Source organism: Trachurus japonicus, chromosome 20 (assembly GCF_045865225.1).
Source record: "Trachurus japonicus isolate A0001 chromosome 20, Traja_1.0".
NCBI lineage: Eukaryota > Metazoa > Chordata > Actinopteri > Carangiformes > Carangidae > Trachurus > Trachurus japonicus.
This window is the reverse complement of record NC_140926.1, coordinates 4,727,110-4,745,854: the sequence shown is the minus strand read 5'-3', so window position 1 is coordinate 4,745,854 and position 18,745 is coordinate 4,727,110. Positions and strand designations below refer to the sequence as shown.

Below are 18,745 nucleotides of genomic sequence, written 5' to 3'. Positions count from 1 at the left end.
AAAAGATGAAAACTGTTCAAAACTGCACCATGCAACGCACATAAAGAGATATAATTATCTTTTTTGCGTTGCTGCAAACTGAAATTAATTCATTTTATTGACATTTTCCCAGAGTTTCTGCAGAGCTGCACTGAGGATATTTGGAATAAGGGAAGTTATTTATTATTAAACAGTAAAATGTTGAGTGTTTGAACCATATTTGAGAGATCGCTGCAAAATAATGTGCCTAAATATTGGCTGGTTAATCAGTTGTCAGGGCCCAAACTTGATGCCAGATACAGTTGATGACAACAGGTTTTTAATGACACTAAACTTGGCAACTTCACTGTAACGATGAGACGAGATGATAAAACGTTTTACGGCGTATCTTCATATCTGTTTCCTATCTGATCTGATCTGATCTGATTGTCTCCGTCTCTCCCTCTCCGTGGCTGGTTGGTTGTGACTCAGTGAAAAAAATGCAGGAAATAGACCGAGCCCAGTGAAGCTGCGGCTGAGTCATCATGCATCACTCAGAACAAGAGCTGCACAAATAAAGATGGAAGGAAACAGATACGAACTGAGAGATGATAGTTTAAAAAGACAGACAGATCGCAGTTCCTCATCGTTTCCAGTGATGATAAAGCTGCTATTTATACTATTCAACTTTACATTTTCTACATTTCTTTACCCAGACTGATGCTGTGTTTCCTCCTTTCCTCCTCTCCTGCCTCTGTTTCTCATTCACATATTTCCCTGTTTCTGTGAGTGAAACGTGACCCATTGAGACAAACTACTAACCACCGTCACTTTCATGTCATTTGCAAACTGCTGCTCCTTGATTTTTACAACCCACAACATCATTTGACAAAGTTTCCTCTCATGCACAAACTCACAAGACGGAAAAAACCAAAAGAAAAATGTACTTTTTCTCTAATTTTTCAAACTAAACCTGCATGGACGAAGGTGAATGATTATCTATCAGTGTTTTGAAAGCAGGAAGCGATCGAGAAGAATGTCAATGTCAATGTCAAATATGTCACACACACACACACACATATACACAAGGTTTCCACTCGGCCCACGCAGAAACAGGAAGGCAGACACTCGCAGGCTGCGGTGAACCAAAATATCGCTTCCTGTTGCAGCTGTTTGAGAGTTTGTCAGTGATGCTGCTGCTTCTCCACCTTCATGTTTCTTTTAATTCAGAATAAAATATAATAAAACATATACAAATCTGTAGTAACAGTGTCGTTGGTTTCCCCAGAGGGGCCGAGGTCAGTGGATCAGAGGCCCGAGCCGCCTCTCTGCTGCTCTAATGTGGGCAGCTGCCTCTTGTCCTCGGTCCCCGGTGGCTAATTAAGAGAAGCAGACGAGGCCTATTCTTGAACATAAAGGAAAGAAACGTGAGCGGAGCAGATCTAAACGGAGCAGCAGATTCTTCACCTCTGGGAACGAGAGCGAGGTGGATGAAGCAGAAACAGAAACAGAAGCAGCAGCAGGGTGAGGGAGAAGGACGACGCTGCTCAGCTCAGTGTGTTTGTGCAAGATGAAAAACATTTCACAAGTGATTTCGCCACAGTCGGGCCGGCCGAGGTGTCTCTGTTTTGGCTTGTCTCATTCAGCACACACACACACAAACACACACTAACAGACACACACTGACACAGAAACAGAGACAGAGACAGAGAGGGTGTGTTTCACAAGTCTCATCAATGAGGTATTTTAGTGGTTAATTACCAGAGTTTAAGCGGCAGCGAGTCGAGACACGGAGGAAAAAGCTGCAGATGAATAAACATCAGTGTAATGTCGAGGTGGAGAGTTTTATTCATTGTGTCTGGACTTGTAGATATATTGATAAATACTGGCAAGATGTTGTAGAAGATCGACTACATTTAATTTAGGCGGACAGGACACACAACTTAAAAGTGCATTGCTGAAGTGGGTATTCATGCAAAACCGCTGATGCGCGCTGCCTTTAGGGACAGTTTTTCATCAAGCAGTCTCTGCATTTCCCTCTAAAACAACTCTGTGTGGTAACGTTGTGTTATTATCTCATAGCGTGGTGAATGTGCAGGTCACAACTTGTCCACCAGAGCGTTGTGGAGTTGTTGGATTGTGTATTTGATGAGTTTGATGAGGGAAACCAAGAAATCCCATGAGCCTCCGTAGCGTAGCTCTGAGCAGCTCACGGCTCTGCTCCGCCGTTCTAAAAACAGCTTGCACCAACAATTAACTCATTGAGTGCCATTGACGTCTATGGACGTCAATCAAAATCCAACGCTTGAGTGCCATTGACGTGGCACTTTTCTGCGGCTGGTAAATGGGTGTAGGAGAGGCAGCAACTGCTCGTACTTGTTGTATTTTAGTTGTTGTTGTTGTTGTTGTTGTTGTTGTTTTGTTTTTTGTTTAGTCTTTTTTTTTTGGGGGGGGGGGGGGGTGAAAAAAACCTGTGAAATGAAATGTTCAGATGTCTTACATGTTTTTGAAGCCAAAATTAAAACGGATAAATCACTATTTTTCTTGAGAGACTCTCTTTCACAAAAATGCATTTTTCTCAGCTTTCTAGAAAAAAAGTGGTCTTTTTGGTGCAACCAGGCTCTATTCAACTTAAGATAAATCAAGAATGGAACAAGGTACAAACAAATGTTTTTTCCCCTAGTTAAATAGAGAGTCTCCTCTTTCCTTTGAGCTGTTTGGTGTTTTCAGAGTCATAGTACAAAATATTCTCTGGGTCTTGACATATTACTCAGAATGCCCCAAAACGCTGGCACCTGGCACTGACCATTTTATAAAAGGTCTGGCACTCAATGAGTTAAAGGTAACGAACCTACTGCTATGACTATAGGGATTATGGCAATGGGCCGATTTGCCAAAATGTTGGACTATCCCTTTAATGATGCTGCTGTGGTGGAATGTAAAAACTGGATGCTGTCTTTAGATGGACTCCCCCCGCTCTTATTTCTATGCGTCATTTAAGATTCTTTTGTTTATGTGATGATACGGCCCCTCCCCTGTTGTTCTGGTTGTTATGGTTGTTTTTGTCTAAGAGGTTTGTGTGTATTTGTATATGTGAAGGAACAGAAACTGAACTTCCCTATTTTTTGTTACACATGGCTTCGATTCATGTCCCTCCAGCCTCGTGCTTACATTTGTATTGATCTTTTTTGTTGTTTTAAATTGTTTCTGTTTTATGAAAAACTCAATAAAGATATTGAACAGAAAAAAGGTCAAAGGTCAGAATCACATTTGGCCTCTTGAATCAGCATCACACTGAGACCATTTGTTCATATTTGACATCAACATTCACAAGGACTCAAGGTTGATTTTGGGGCGGTCAGTGGTCAAGGTTGTGGCGACCTCAAAGATGAACTTACTCAGACTTTGTTGCTCAAAGGTCAAAGGTCACGGTGACCTCACAAAAACCGCGCCTTTGACCACAACTCATGAATTCATTCACAGTTTCACAATAAATGATGACGACGTCGTTTAACATCCAAAAGGTCAACTTCACTGTGACGTCATAACATAACGTTTCAGTATTTCCAAATCTGTGACCATATTTTCCTCCTTTAAAGGGATAGTTCACCCAAAATTCAAATTTCACTCATTACTGTATCTCCTCACCCTCATAATCTGCTGGGAAATAAAAAAATAAATCCTGGATTTAATAAAACAATGTGACCCCTCATCCACAGCAGCTCTGCTTTGGACTGGTAAAGATGAAGGTTCGGGGGGTGAGGGAGGTGAGGAGGAGGAGGAGGAGGAGGACATTCCTGTTTTCCTGAGGAATGCTCACTTGTCAGCGCAGCGTGGCGGCCGGCTGAAAGGCCTCGTCCCCGTCCCGCCATTCAGCGCTCACAAAGGCAATTTCACAGGAAGACGAGCTTTTCTCTCCTCCGCCATTCTCCTTCCCCTTCCACCCTCACACACACACACACACACACACACACACACTCACACAGACACAGACACACACAGACACACACTCACACGCTCCCAGGCCGCAGCATTAGCATGTTAATGGACGTCCAGGAAGAAAAAAACCCCACATGAACGTGAACCAGTGGGAAACTTTGTGGTAAAGACGAAGAAAAACAACGAGAGAAGCCTGGGAATGACGGCAAAAACCTCCTCTTCCTCCTCTTCCTCCTCTTCATCGTCTGAGTCTGCTGAACCCGAAGGCCCTAATCCATCAGGCGGATGAATACAAGAGGAAAATAGAGCCGTCTGGAAGAGTTCTGGTTCTGTTAAAGGAGAATTCCGGCCATTTTTGACCCCTAACCCCCCTTTCAACCCATCAACTCATTAATCAGTCAATCAGTCAATCATATCTATTACATCCGGTTTGCCTGTTCACCTGCTGGCTTTAATTAACATCCCTTGTTCTCTTTTAGTTTTTTTTTAAGTATGTTTTTTATTTGAACTGGTTTTATGAACTATTTATTGCACTCTCCGCACTTTCTCTTTTTTTCTCTCTCTCTTTTCTCTCTTGGATATGTGTGCCAGTGTTGCTACTGTAATGTATGTATTGTGTATGTATGTTTTACAAGTACAAAGCAGCTGTATTATGCCCAAGACAAATTTCCCTCCCGGGACAAATAAAGTTCATTTGATTTTGATTTGATTTGATTCGGAGTTACACCATGGCTTATTTCTTTACGAAAATAAACGGTAGAGCAGTGCAGTGGTAATGTCCAAAATATCTCTGACCGTTTATTTTAGTAAAGAAATCATCACAACAAGGAAAAAGTGTTAGTTTCTGTGGCGTGGAGAGCAGGCGCTCTGTGATGGGATAGTAATGTCTTTCCGGGATGTTTCAGAGTTCAGCTGTCTGAGGTGAGTGGCTACATGCAAAAACACAAAGTTTATACTGTTTATACTCTACACTTTATGAGTTCAGTGGCGTCTCTAAGGATTCCAGTCATGTACCATAGATATTTGATTGTGTTTTCTGAGTGTTTGTTGTGGTTGAAAGAATTGCCCCCATGGGTTAGCGTTGTGGCTATCCCTAGCGCCGGGTAGCCATGGTAACTCTGGTTTGCCTGCATCAATTTTAGTCGCGTTTTTTGCTCCAACCAACTCTGAGGTGAGGTCGCTTTACTTCATCTTTGCTGCAACTTTGAGAAAGTTTTTTGGGTCTTTCTGCAGCAGATCGATCGACTTCCGTTTCCAATATTTGATCAGAAATATCCAATCGTTCAAAGAGAAACCAAACAGACTCAGTACGTTTACACATGACAATTGAGGAAACCGAATTATTGCCTTAGTCCGACTAGAACTGGACAACTGAGTGCATGTAAACGCGTTAGTCCCACTAATATAAGACCGTCTGGCTAACAGGTCAACAGGAAAAGGGCCCGTATTAACCTGCTGGGTGACCATCAGGAAAACGATTTAGGGATCAAAAATGACCATAATTCTCCTTTAAATCTGAGTGAATCAAACTTCAGCTTCAGTTTTCTTTAAAACATCTTTAAAACAGGCTGGCTGGCAGGCTACAGGCTGCAGGTGCTGCTGGGAGCGCTGGTCCCTTTATGGAGCAGAGTGAAGCGGAGAGGAGTGAAGCTGCCATGGAGCTCGTCACGGGTCGGAAGTGTGCGGTTGCGTAACAGCATCAGCGGTGGGAACATGTATTTATGATGACGCCTGCCCTTTTGCAGCCGGGGTTATAAATAGCCCTTCGCCTTCGCGTGGCCCTTTAACAGCAGGTGTGAGAGAGAGAGAGAGAGAGAGAGAGAGAGAAAACTACGACTACAGCTACAGCTCAGTGAGGGTCAATAATAACCTCACACACACACACACACACACACACACACACACACACGTCACATGTTTACTCTCACTGTGATAAGATCTGAAACACCCTCACCTGATCACAGAGTCCACTTCAGACTTTAATCTATCGTCTTTAAGTGACCTCTGACCCCTGAACCACATCTGCCCGGACTGTAACTGGATTTAAACAGAAGCTACAACTACTAATCTGTGTTTTTTTGCATCATTTCACACTCTTTCTCTGCTTGTTTTCATTCCCGTTGAGCAAATTCAACAACCTCTGTGTGTGAAAATGTGAATCTGCAGCTTTACACTGCAAAAACTCAAAATCTTACCAAGAATATTAGTCTCATTTCTAGTCAAAACAAATCTCATTCTACTTAAAATAAGACTCATCACATAAAAAGCAGCTTGTTTTTAGACACTTTTTACTTCTTTCAAGCATATTTTCACTTGAAATAAGTAGAAAAATCTGATAGTGGGGCAAGTTTTTCTTTCTTATTACAAGCACAAAAAACCTGCTTTCACTGGCAGATTTTTCCAGAAGTAAAAATGTGTTTGAAACAAGTGAAAAGATCTAAAAACAAGTTATTTTTTAGGTGACAAGTCTCATTTTAAATGAAAAGAGATTAGTTTTGACTAGAAACGAGACATTTTGACAAGAAATAAGACAAATATTCTTGGAAAGATTTTGAGTTTTTGCAGTGTAAATGTTTATTTATTTATTTTTTTGGTTTTTTGACAGTTATCTGCAGTGAAACAAGCTCATAACTCAACGAGAAGTGGTTGTGGTTGAGAGGTGTTTGACTCAAGCGCCGTGGTCAGTGTGAGTTACCTGTGACGCCTGAACGCACAGTGAAAATATCAATTAGTGCAGCTTTAAGGATGTAAAAAAGACACACAAAATCTATGCAGCAAAGGATGATGGGTAATAATTATCATGGAAAGCTGCTCATCATCTCCTCTGCTTCAAAATATTATTGTGGTGTTGTTGTCGGTGCTATTCTTAGTGCGGTCCGGTCTGCAGGGAAGAGGAGGAGCCGCTGATACTCGATATTCTCCATCACGGACACAACACGGATCTGAGATGTGTGTGTCTGTGTGTGTGTGTGTGTCTGTGTGTGTGTTTGTGTGTGTGTCGTGTCTAGACTGATGAACTGACCCCGACATGTTGCTAATCAAATCATCTCATTATGAGGAACACGCTGAGATGTGGTCAACTTCCTGTTCACGGGTCACATGAGACGATTTACGTCACTTAACTCCACGTCAGATCAGAATTTGTTTCATTTCACAATCTTATACGTTTTGGAGGAAAAATACAACACTCGAGGGGATTTTTACACACACACACACACACACACACACACACACACACACACACACACACACACACACACACACACACACACACACACACACACACACACACACACACACACACACACACACACACACACACACACACACGTGGCGTTGGCGTTCACACTTCTTCCTCCTTCCACAGAGGAAAAGAAAACGCACCTGAAACTCTGGTGGGTTCGAGTTTCACTTCACTGCTGCTGCTCCACTGACACCACGAGAAACTTTCAAAATAAGAGCGTGACCTTAAAACACCATGCACCCTCTGAGATATGTGACAAAAACTGATCAAATATTGAATTTCACACCTTTGCCCTCTGGGTCCAGGTTTAGTTTCCCTCCTGTTTAGTAACAACAGGTACAAGCAGTATTTTATCCCTGCAGCAGCCATCTCTATCTTACTAAACTCTGGTCAGGGGAGGAGTTAGCCAGCTTTTAAAGGGATAGTTCAACATTTTTGGCAAACAAACCCATTGCCATAATCCCTATAGTCATAGCAGTAGGTGCAAGCTGTTTTTAGAACGGCAGAGCAGAGCCGTGAGCTGCTCAGAGCTACGCTACAGAGGCTAATGGGATTTCTTGGTTTCCTTCATCAAACTCATCAAATACACAATCCAACAACTCCACAACGCTCTGGTGGACAAGTTGTGACCTGCACATTCACCACGCTATGAGATAATAACACAACGTTACCACACAGAGTTGTTTTAGAGGGAAATACAGAGACTGCTTGATGAAAAACTGTCCCTGAAGGCAACGTGCATCAGCGGTTTTGCATGAATTTACCTCGAAAGCTGGAGCAATGTGTGTTTATTTTGTTTATTTACTTAATTGCTTCATTAATTAACCAAAAATCTGTTTTTCTACTTTTCCTTCAGGGTTTTTTTTTTGTTAAATCTCACTCGCCCACTTAAACCTGAAAGTCTCGTCTCTTTAAGGCCACACCTGATTCACCTGGAGCTACTGGGTAAACCTATAGGAGGGGAAATTAACTAGGACACCACACACACACACACTAACACACACATTAACACACACACACACCAGCCGGTCTGCAGTGTGTTGGAAATGTTGGAAATGCAAATGTGTCTGAACGGTCCAAGAAAGAAAAACAGACAAAAGAACGAAGGAGAAGAATCTGAATCTGGTTTAAGAATCTCAGTCTGACCGGCCGACGGCCAGGAAACTGCAAGAAAGCCTGAGTGACATCAGACGCCGGCGTAGTAAAAAAGAAGAAGAAAAAAAACTGAAAGGAGGAAAAAAAAAGTGTAAGAAATCCTTGAGGAGAGAGAGAGAGAGAGAGATGCTGCTGAACTCGACCGACTGGTTTGTTGTAAAGAGAGAGAAAGGTGATGTAGTGGAGGGGGAGGCGAGTTATTTAACTCTCCGTCGGGTCAAACCTGAAAAACACGAGCGACGTTTTTCCTTCGTGTGACGTGTGTTTTTCCACTTTTCACTGTGACTTCACAGAGAATTTGTAAAAACCCTGGAGGCCCTGAACGCATCACGAGACAACAATGGGATACAGACATGATGATTATTATTATTAAAGTGCAAAGGCCTTTTTAGTTTTTGTTTTAACGAGCAGGTCTGACATCCAGTGCACATCTGCTTTTATTCAGTTGTTTTTTTAATTACATCTCTATATATTCATCTCAAACTAAAGCACATTAAATGTTGCATTCTGGGATTAGATATTTGATTTTCCACCTGGAGACAAAATGACCGAACATCAGATTTTTACCTGTTTGACTCTTTTTTTAGTCTTTTGGAGGAACTTTGGTACACAAACTGCAAAATGAAGATGGAGCTAGCCTACATCCTATCAAAAATAGTCTTTTTAAAAAAACTTTTATACCAATGATTCCAAAAATAATTCTTCAATATTCAAAAAAACAAAACCAGAAACAATCTCTCTGCGTACAGTTCATCCTGTCTGACGTTTACTGGCACAGCTGACTGAAGCTCTGAAGACGCTTTACTTCGTCTTTGCTGCAACTTTGAGAAAGTTTTGTGTTTGGTCTTTCTGCAGCAGATTGATCGACTTCCGTTTCCAATATTTGATCAGAAATATCCCATCGTTCAAAGGGAAACCGAAGTTACCGAACAGACTGATGCAGGTTTGTGTGTGTGTGTGTGTGTGTGTGCAGCTTCCATCACCTCTGACTCTCCGCTGAATGAACAAACTCTCACACACCCCGACAGAAGAGGAAGTAGCTTTGCAGCATCACACACACACACACACACACACACACACACACACACACACAGATGATGCAGCTGCTGCTCCGGTCAATGACTCGCTGAGTGAGTGTGTAACGCTCCCACAGCCAACACACACACACACATCAGTGACGCAACCGACTGAAACTCAATCTGATGAACAACAGAGGTCAGTTCAATGGAATCGCTGAAGATTATTTCATAATGAGTGAATGAATTCTCACTGTTTTACGACTTTGAGGAGCAGAAGTTGCACATTTCATCCAAACTTTAGCCTCCTGCCTAAACTAGATTTCAGTCTCTAACATTCAAATGTGACAGCCGATCGGCGTCTGTGACAATAAACACATGAAAATCCAGCATCGAACCAATTTCTAAACCTATTTTGGGACGTTTATCACATGGATTCTTCTTGCTAAACTTTGTTGCAGCATTGCACAGTGTGTGTGTGACCAGCTGCAGAGTCGGATCAATAACAATGTCCTGATCGATCGGTCGGTCACCAGCCAGTCAGGATTGTTTCACTCTAACTTTGTTCAATGCACCGGCAGCAACTGATAGAAACTTAAAGATCAATATCTGCACTGATACAGTATCAACAGCAACAACAAAAAAAACTGATAGGGGAATAATCTTTGCAACTTAAAGGACAATTCCAGGCGAATTCAACTCTGGAGTGTATTTTCATATCATTTTAGGTCTAAAAGAATGAATCTGAAGATTTTCAGTTTAATGTCTCCTGTTTTGCTGTAGTTGCGTCTGTCCGCGCATCGCCACGGCAGCAATGAATGGGAGTGGATGTAAGTTCCGCTGTTTAGGCTGTTTACATCCCTCAAAGCCGCAATTTTTTTCCACAGACAGCGTCAGATGGCGACTCAAACATGCACCGAGAAGGTTATTTACTTCAAGCAAGCCGACATGTTTGTAAAACTAGATCTAATTCAGAGTCTCGCAGAGTCTCGCGCGAGCCCGAAGTTGCAGTGCTGGTGTGTTCAGGTGCAGTCGGAGCTACCGCTTGTGTCATAAACACAGGAATATCAACTCTTTACTTGCTTGAAGTGTACATTTTTGATTTGATATTCCTGTGTTTATGACACAAACGGTAGCTTTTCCCATTGCATGTAAACACACCGCGCACGGCAACTGGGTCTCGCGCGAGACTCTGTGAGACTTTGAATTAGATCTAGTTTTACAAACATGTCGGCTTGCTTGAAGTAAATAAACTTCTCGGTGCATGTTTGAGTCTCCATCTGATGCTGTCTGTGGAAAAAAATTGCGGCTTTGAGGGATGTAAACAGCCTAAACAGCAGAACTTACATCCACTCCCATTCATTGCTGCCGTGGCGATGCGCGGACAGATGCAGCTACCGCAAAACAGGAGCGATTAAACTGAAAATCTTCAGATTCATTCTTTTAGACCTAAAATGTTAGGAACATACACCCCCGAGTTGAATTCGCCTGGAATTGTCCTTTAACAAAAGCTCTGTTTGATCGTCGATTTATCAATAAAAAGCTGCGTCTTTGTTTCTTCTCTGCTGTTTCCGACTTTTCAGCTGCTGATAAAGTAAAGAGATGATTTATAACGGGAACTGTGATGTCATCAAGGTACACAATACTGATTGGAGTACTTGTACTTGTACTTGTAGTAGTAGTAGTAGATTAACGGCCTCGCTCCCTCACAAAGCACATATTGACTCGATCTAATCATCTGAGCCGCGTTCAAGAGATTTTGCAAACAGTGTTTCATGTTTGAGTGCAAACAGGAGCTCAGACGGAGAGCTGGACGGCCAAGGAAGGAGTGGAGAGGAGGAGGAAAGGAGGAGGGGAGGAGGAGGGAGGGGAGGAGGAGGAAGGAGTGGAGAGGAGGAGGAAGGAGTGGAGAGGAGGAAGGAGAGGAGAGGAGGAGAGGAGGAGAATGAAGGAGAGGAGGAGAGGAGGGAGGAGAGAAGAGGAGGAGAGGAAGGGGGAAGGAGAGGAGGAGAGGAGAGGAGGAAGGAGAGGAGGAGGGGAGAGGAGGAGAGGAGAGGAGGAAGGAAAGGAGGAAGGAGAGGAGAGGAGGAAGGAGAGGAGAGGAGGAGGAGAGGAGAGGAGGAAGGAGAGGAAGGAGAGGAGGAAGGAGAGGAGGAAGGAAAGGAGGAAGGAGGGGAGAGGAGGAGGAGGAGGAGGAGAGGAGAGTAGAGTAGAGGAGAAGAGGAGAGGAGAGGAGGAGTAGAGGAGAGAGAGGAAGGAGGAGGAAGGAGAGAGGAGAAGGGAGGAAGAAGAAGTTAGGAGATCAGAGGAGGAGAGGGGAGGAAGAAAAAAAGTATCGTTCTGAAAGGAGGGTAGAGGGAGGAGAGGAGAGGAGAGGCTTGTAACTGCGTCCGGCTTGCTCCTTTTCTTCTTCCTTTCTTCTCTGCTCTTGCTGCTCTTCCGTTCCTTCGGCCGTGACCTCCTCGCTTCTTCTTCTTCCTTCGGCGCTTCTTCTTGTCTTCGCTTCCACCTTTCCCTTCTCTTCTGCCCTACTTTTCTCTTTTTCTACTCTTGCCTTCTGCGTCTCACAACTCTGCTTCTTCGTCTCCTTTCTCACCTTCCTCTTTCTCTTCGCGTCTCCTATCGCCCACTTCTGCCCCTGCCTCTTCTCTTCCCCCCCCCATCTCTTCCTTCTCGTCTTCCGTCTCTTCGGGCTCCACGCTCTTCCTTCAACTCGTCTTTTGCCGTCTCCTTGCTTCCTTCTTCTCCTCTAGCTCCACTCTCCTCGTCTTCGCCTGACCCTTCCCGGACTGCGCCTCTCGTTCTCCCTCCCGTCGGCCCTTCGCGCCTCCCTGCCCCTCTGACTCCTCTCCCTTCGTCCTCGGCCGTAGGCGTCTTCCGCCCCGCCCGCTACCGTGTTCCTTAGTCCGCTACTTGTTCCTTCCGTCTCGGCCCTTCCGTCCCATTCCCTTCGCCCTATCACTTCCGTCTTCTCCTCTTCTGTTATCACTGCATCCGGAACCTTCCCTAACCCCGGGCCCCCTCATGCGCTCTACTGTCCCAGGAACCTCCTGCAGGATGGAGGCAGGAATTCACTTCCTCCCCAGCGTGTGTGTGTGTGTGTGTGTGTGTGTGTGTGTGTGTGTGTGTGTGTGTGTGTGTGTGTGTGTGTGTGTGTGTGTGATTCAGTGTGTAGTCACGGTGTAAACCAACACCTTCCTCTCTCCGTCCCTCTTGTTACCTCGCGCTGCCATCGAGGCCGGTGAGTAAACACGATGAAGGCGTCAGACTGAGAATGAATGGAGCCACAGAGGCCTTATCTCTGACTGGAGACACACACACACACATTAACACACTAACACACACATTAACACACTAACACACACACATTAACACACTAACACGCCCTGTTCAACCAGGTGAACAACGTGACTCAACGGTTTTGTGGTATTTTAAAAAAAACATCGTCTCATCATCTGGTCGTTGTGGGTTTAAGGTGAGACACTGCAGGTGAATAGGGTAAAAAATGTAACTACCACATATCACCATGAAACTTCCCAAGTTTATCACTCACATTAAGACAAATATTTTTTGTATTACAAGTTTTCTCAAATTGTATGTTTAAATATGTAAATGAGGCAATATCTGATGGAATATGCGCTAATTTGCCATAACATTTCCAGAACAGAAATCTACTACTCTCAAAATTCTTGTTTTATTTTGTTGACATATTAGAGTCAGAAGTTTTTACAGAGGAGGATTTTGGATATCTCTTTTTATCACTCTGTAAATGAGAAAATACTGTCACCAGCCCTAAAAAAAATCAAATGTCGTCATGTTTTTAGGAATAAAACGTTGTATAAATCAGGTTGTGAATGATATATCAACAACCCCCTCTGTAAAAACCTTCAGAATATAGACAGGAATAAAACTGGAAGGTTTGGTGTCTGTAAGTGCTGCTGAAGTGGAGATTTCTATAGCTCAGAGTCTGAGGAAAAACTCTTCTTGAGAAAACGGCCTTTGGAGACTTGTACTGTAAAATTCCATAGATTGTTAATGTAAATCGTACTTTTACGATTGGTTGCGGATACGGAGGAAATGACCATTTTTGGAGTATAGATAATTGAAAAAGGAGAGAGAGAGCTTTACAACGATACCTGACATGAGCACAGTATGTCAAAGTAGCATGTTAACTTTTGGTGAATTTAGGAGAAATCTACTGACGAAAGAGACAAAATGAAGTAAAATAAAAACCTTAATGTCGACTTTCTACCATTTCTTTCGACTTTTATGAAAAAATACATGTTAAGGAAGAAAAATAGCCCAAAATCTCAAAATTGATTTGAGAGTTTTTGCCTGTAGCTAGTCCCGCCAACTCAGGAAAGTGTTGAGTTCAGGGGCTTAGAAGCAGAGTAGGGATTTCTAGCACCGACGTCTGAGGAGAAAAAGACTCCGAGGGTCAAAAACTCAAAATTAAAGAAGGAGAAGCGACTTCTGAAGGTGAAAGGTGAAGCTGCAGTTCCTCTCCTGGCCACTAGAGTGAGTCTCCATAGATCTGGGGCCTCCTCTTTTATGCCCATATTTGGATTAGATGGGAGTTACAGTAGGGGGGGCGGAGTCAGGGAGCTGCCAAGGTGGCGAAAGCGGAGCAGCGTCAGAAAACACTGTTGTTAACGTGACGATTTCCTGTTTTTAATCGATAGAAACTGAATAAAATCAAAACTATTGATCAGGACAAACAATCCCGTTTCCTCTCTGGATGTTTTTGTTTTTTGTTTTTACACCTTTGGACCCATTTTGTTTTGCAGCCAAACACACAAACACCTGACGTCTGAGGCCGAGAGCCGAGAGCCGAGAGCCGGCTGAGCTCTGTGTGTGTGTGCCTGTGTGTGTGTGTGTGTAGCTCAAAAAGCTCCTCGACTCCCAAATGTGATGTGATCTCCAAAATAAGCTGCTGCTCCACATTTAAACTGGAACAGGCTCTTTGTGAGTTTTATTCTTCCCCTTCTTCCTCTCGCTGCGTCTCAGTTTCACTACGACAGGTTCAAGTGTGTGGTTTGTTTTAAAGGGGGAGAGCCCACCACACACACACATGCACAAACACACACACATACACAGGCCTAACTGCATCCTGTCAGCAAAGGTCAAAGGTCAAACCTCAGCTCCTGTGCCAATAAACTGAATCATACACATTTTTCCTTTGCACACTGCAAAAACTCAAAATCTTACCAAGAACATTTGTCTTATTTCTAGTCAAAATGTCATTTCTAGTCAAAACAAATCTCATTCTACTTAAAATAAGACTCATCACATAAAAAGTAGCTTGTTTTTAGACACTTTTTACTTCTTTCAAGGATATTTTCACTTGAAATAAGTAGAAAAATCTTCCTTATTAGTACAAGCACAAAAAACCTGCTTTCACTGTCAGATTTTTCTACTTATTTCGAGTGAAAATTAGTTTGAAACAAGTGAAATTGATCTAAAAACAAGTTCATTTTTAGGTTATGAGTCTTATTTTAAGTGGAAAGAGATTAGTTGTGACTAGAAATGAGACATTTCGACAAGAAATAAGACAGATAGTCTTGGAAATATTTTGAGTTTTTGCAGTGGCACAGTCCTGCATCTGACCCCTGATGCACCTGAAGGCCTCACACTGCAAAAACTCAAAATCTTTCCAAGAATATTTGTCTTATTTCTAGTCAAAATGTCATTTCTAGTCAAAACAAATCTCATTATACTTAAAATAAGACTCATCACATTAAAAAGTAGCTTGTTTTTAGACACTTTTTACTTCTTTCAAGCAGATTTTCACTTGAAATAAGTAGAAAAATCTGATAGTGGAGCAAACTTGCTTTTCACTGGCAGATTTTTCTACTTATTTCAAGTGAAAATTTTGATTGAAACAAGTGAAAATGATCTAAAAACAAGTTCATTTGTAAGTGATGAGTCTTATTTTAAGTGGAATGAGATGAGTTTTGACTAGAAATGAGACAAATATTCATGAAAATATTTTGAGTTTTTGCAGTGGCACAGTCCTGCATCTGACCCCTGATGCACCTGAAGGCCTCACACAAGACAATATGACGCACAAAGTTGTCAAGTCAAAGCAGAAGAAGCGTCTGCATCATCATTATCATCATCATCATCATCCACCCCCCACCACTCCACCAGGGCCGCAGCATCCCTCCTTCCCCTCCTCCTCTCCTCCAGCAGCAGCAGCCGCCGCGGACTCACCCAGCGTTTTGACCGCGATCTGGCGCGTCAGCGGCGGCGGCAGGTTGATGCAGACCAGGTCCACGTCCTGGTGCAGCAGCACGTCGTCGATCCGGTTGGTGTAGAAGGGCACGTTCATCTCCTTGGCCAGCTCCTCCGCCTCCTCCTGCGTCCGGCCCCACAGCGCCTTCACCGCGAAGCCCTCGTTCTTCAGCAGCGGGATGATCACCCGGGCGGTCAGGCTGGTGCCGAACACCCCGACGCCTGGAAGCATGGCACCGCTGTTTTTTTCTTTTCCTTTTCTTTTTCCTTTTTCAGGGGTTTGTTTAGTTAGTTTTCAGGGCTGGAGCCTGAGCCGGCAGCAGCAGCGTCAGGTTGGCCATCCACCTGCAGCCAAACACCCGCTGCGCTGCATTTCTCTTTCTCTACCCCACCCCGGAATGGATATAATAGCCTAATAATAATAATAATCCAGATCCAGGCGTGTTTTTAATCCTCGTATTATGCTTTTTTTAAATTAGTCTTGCGTTAATAAACACAGACAGACATTAAAACGCACCATTCATTCCGCCTGTGTGTGTCTGTCAGCAGCAGCAGCAGCAGCAGCAGCGCACCGACTGCCTGCGCCAAGCGGTGAAGGGCATGTCACCTCCTCCTCTTCTCCTCTCCACCACGGTGCGTTAGTTATTCCTCCTCCTTCCTCCTCCTCTTCCTTCCTCCTTCCTCCCTTCACTCCGAGCGGCTCTGAGGCACCGACACCCCGGGAAAGAGCTTCATCTGTCGGCGACACCTTCCTCCGTCCGTCGGTCCGGTCCTCCCGCAGCGTCGCTGTTAGTAGCTGAAGGCGGCTGTCGCTGCTGCTGTTGCTGTTGATGGTGCTGCAGCTCCGCGGCGCTGTCAAGCTGCACGCACTCACCGGAAGCGCCAGTGCGTGTGGACTTCAAAATAAAAGCGTTGTCAAAGTCTATTTCGAATTTAAAACAACGTTCATTTTATTAGCCTATTATTTTATTTAGCTTTATATGGAGTCAAACTGAGTAAAAATGTATATTTAGGTAAATTAGATAGTAGATTAGCCTACATGTAGCATTATTCTCAATTAACATATGCAAAATAAACCATTAGCTACATGTTTTATAACATACAAGCACAAATAAATGCCATTGCTATAAATATTATTAATTATAATATCATAATAAATATCGCTCTGATTGTCATGAGAGAATAGTTTTGTCTATATTGAGACAGCAAAGTTTAGTTATTTTAAGAAGACAGGTTATATAACCTTTATATAACATTTTATTTTTATCCTTCCTGTTTTTATAATTAGGATATCACTCTTATTTGTCTATCTATTTATGTACCGATGACTGAGTATTTTCTTCTTCGTCGTCTCGAATGTATTTTCCAAACACAGTGAGTCACTGTGAGCCCTTTATATCCAGATTTGCATCAGACACAGTTGCACTTATTTGCAAGTTAAACTATCATCATTAAAGCAACCAAACAAACAAACATTCATTTCACATTCTGCCTTTTAAATCCCCCTCTCTCTAATAAACAAAAAAACTTTGACCTGTCCTTTTATAATGATAATGATTATTATTATTATTGCCAATACTATAAATAGTAGTAGTAGTAGTGGAGGAGGACAAGTAGTAGTAGTTTTCTATATTCTACACTTTTAATGTTTCCCTTTGACAACTTCCGGTATCTCTCTGATTCTACGTCACTTGACGCGGCTCTCACTGCGGTCTCCTCCCACTTTAACCCTTTAGCTCCCGGACACAATTGAGCAGCTTGTTCCCCCCTGATAGTGGAGACTGATGGAGCTGGAGAAGAAGCAGCAGCAGCCTAAGATCTGTCCTAAAATCTGTGTTATTAATTCATTATAAACGTTTGAAATGTGCTGTTTCAAACCAATGAGAGTAATTATTATTATATTAATATAGGCTAAACACTTTATATTGCTGCTGTATTGTTTTAATGCATGTTATATCATCATCCCTCATCTTCCACTTCAGTCAACAATCACTCCACTACTACATAAGCTGCTGCAGAGGTCCAGACCCGGCCGTGACCCTGCAGCGCTGGTTCACAGTCACAGTCACACGCAACTGAGCCTGACAGAGACTGTGTGTGTGTGTGCATGTGTGTGTGTGTGTGTGAGCGGGGGTAAAAAGACAGAAAATGATTGTTCTAGGTTTTTAAAGCCATGATGGAGCTGAGCTGAGCCTCTTTGCATCCTGCAGCAGGGATCAGGAGCCTTTGAAGTGAGGAAGAGGATTTGAATTTCATCATCATGGTTGAGTCCACTGTGCTGCTGCTGCTGCCGCCGCTCGTCTGTCTGTGCATCACATCACATCACATCCCCCTGTGGATTTAACGTCTCATATATACTAATATATACACACTGCAGCTTCACCACCACCACCACACAGCTGATTTACTGTATTGATCTGGACAGAATGTGCACAATAATGATTTAAATGCATGGCTGTAATCAATAACAAGTGTTTTACCGGCTGCATCATCAATCTGGAGTGCACCAAACATGTGAATTTAAAGATAAAGCTTTTAAATTGTGTCTTATCTTATTTTATCTATGTATAAAAGAGCAAACAGAGGAGAGACGGACCCTGCTTTAGATTGGCAGATTGCTCAGAGGTCAAAGGGCGTCCGAGGCCAAAGCTCAGGGCTGCTTTTGTCAAAGGAGGTTTGACAGTGAAGCTGAATTTTAACTACATAAATAATGGTTTCCTGCTAAAATGAAGAAAAGAAACCAGAAGCTTTAAGTTTCTTATTCTTTTTTTCTTCCTGACAGTGGTTCATTTTGTAAGACGCTTCTTGTTCAGGGTTGATGAAGCAAGAGCAGACACATAATTTCCTCCTGAAGTTACAGCAGCAGCAGCAGCAGTATGGAGATACATTTGTGTCTTTATTATTCAATCAAAAAAAGTTGATTTAAACAAAAAAGATATTTGAAATCAAATAATAACTAATTTCAATCAATAAAAACCTTTTCAATCAAACAAAAAAAGAGTTCAAATGCAATTTTTTATCTATTTTGTTTCAATCAACTGTTATTTTGAGTGAATAATAAAGACAGAAATGTATCTCCATACAGCACCAGCAGCAGCAGCAGAGTGTTTGGAAAAAAACAAACTTTTAAGCTTTTAAAAAACATCAATACTACTACATTTCCCTGCAGCATGCATAATGAATGCAGGCTGAGGAATGG

At 42.8% G+C, this 18,745-nt stretch overlaps 1 protein-coding gene across 1 annotated transcript in view; it reads right to left on the bottom strand.

Moving 5' to 3' along the window:
- The window catches only part of gfod1 (glucose-fructose oxidoreductase domain containing 1), a 40,849-nt gene extending 24,968 nt beyond the window's left edge, over positions 1 to 15,881 (bottom strand). The window contains exon 1 of the mRNA XM_085763853.1: positions 15,526 to 15,881. Coding sequence (XP_085619979.1) covers positions 15,526 to 15,778 — 253 coding nt within the window. The 5' untranslated portion in view covers positions 15,779 to 15,881. The remainder of the gene's footprint in view (positions 1 to 15,525) is intronic.
- Between the last annotated feature and the right edge of the window lie 2,864 nt (positions 15,882 to 18,745).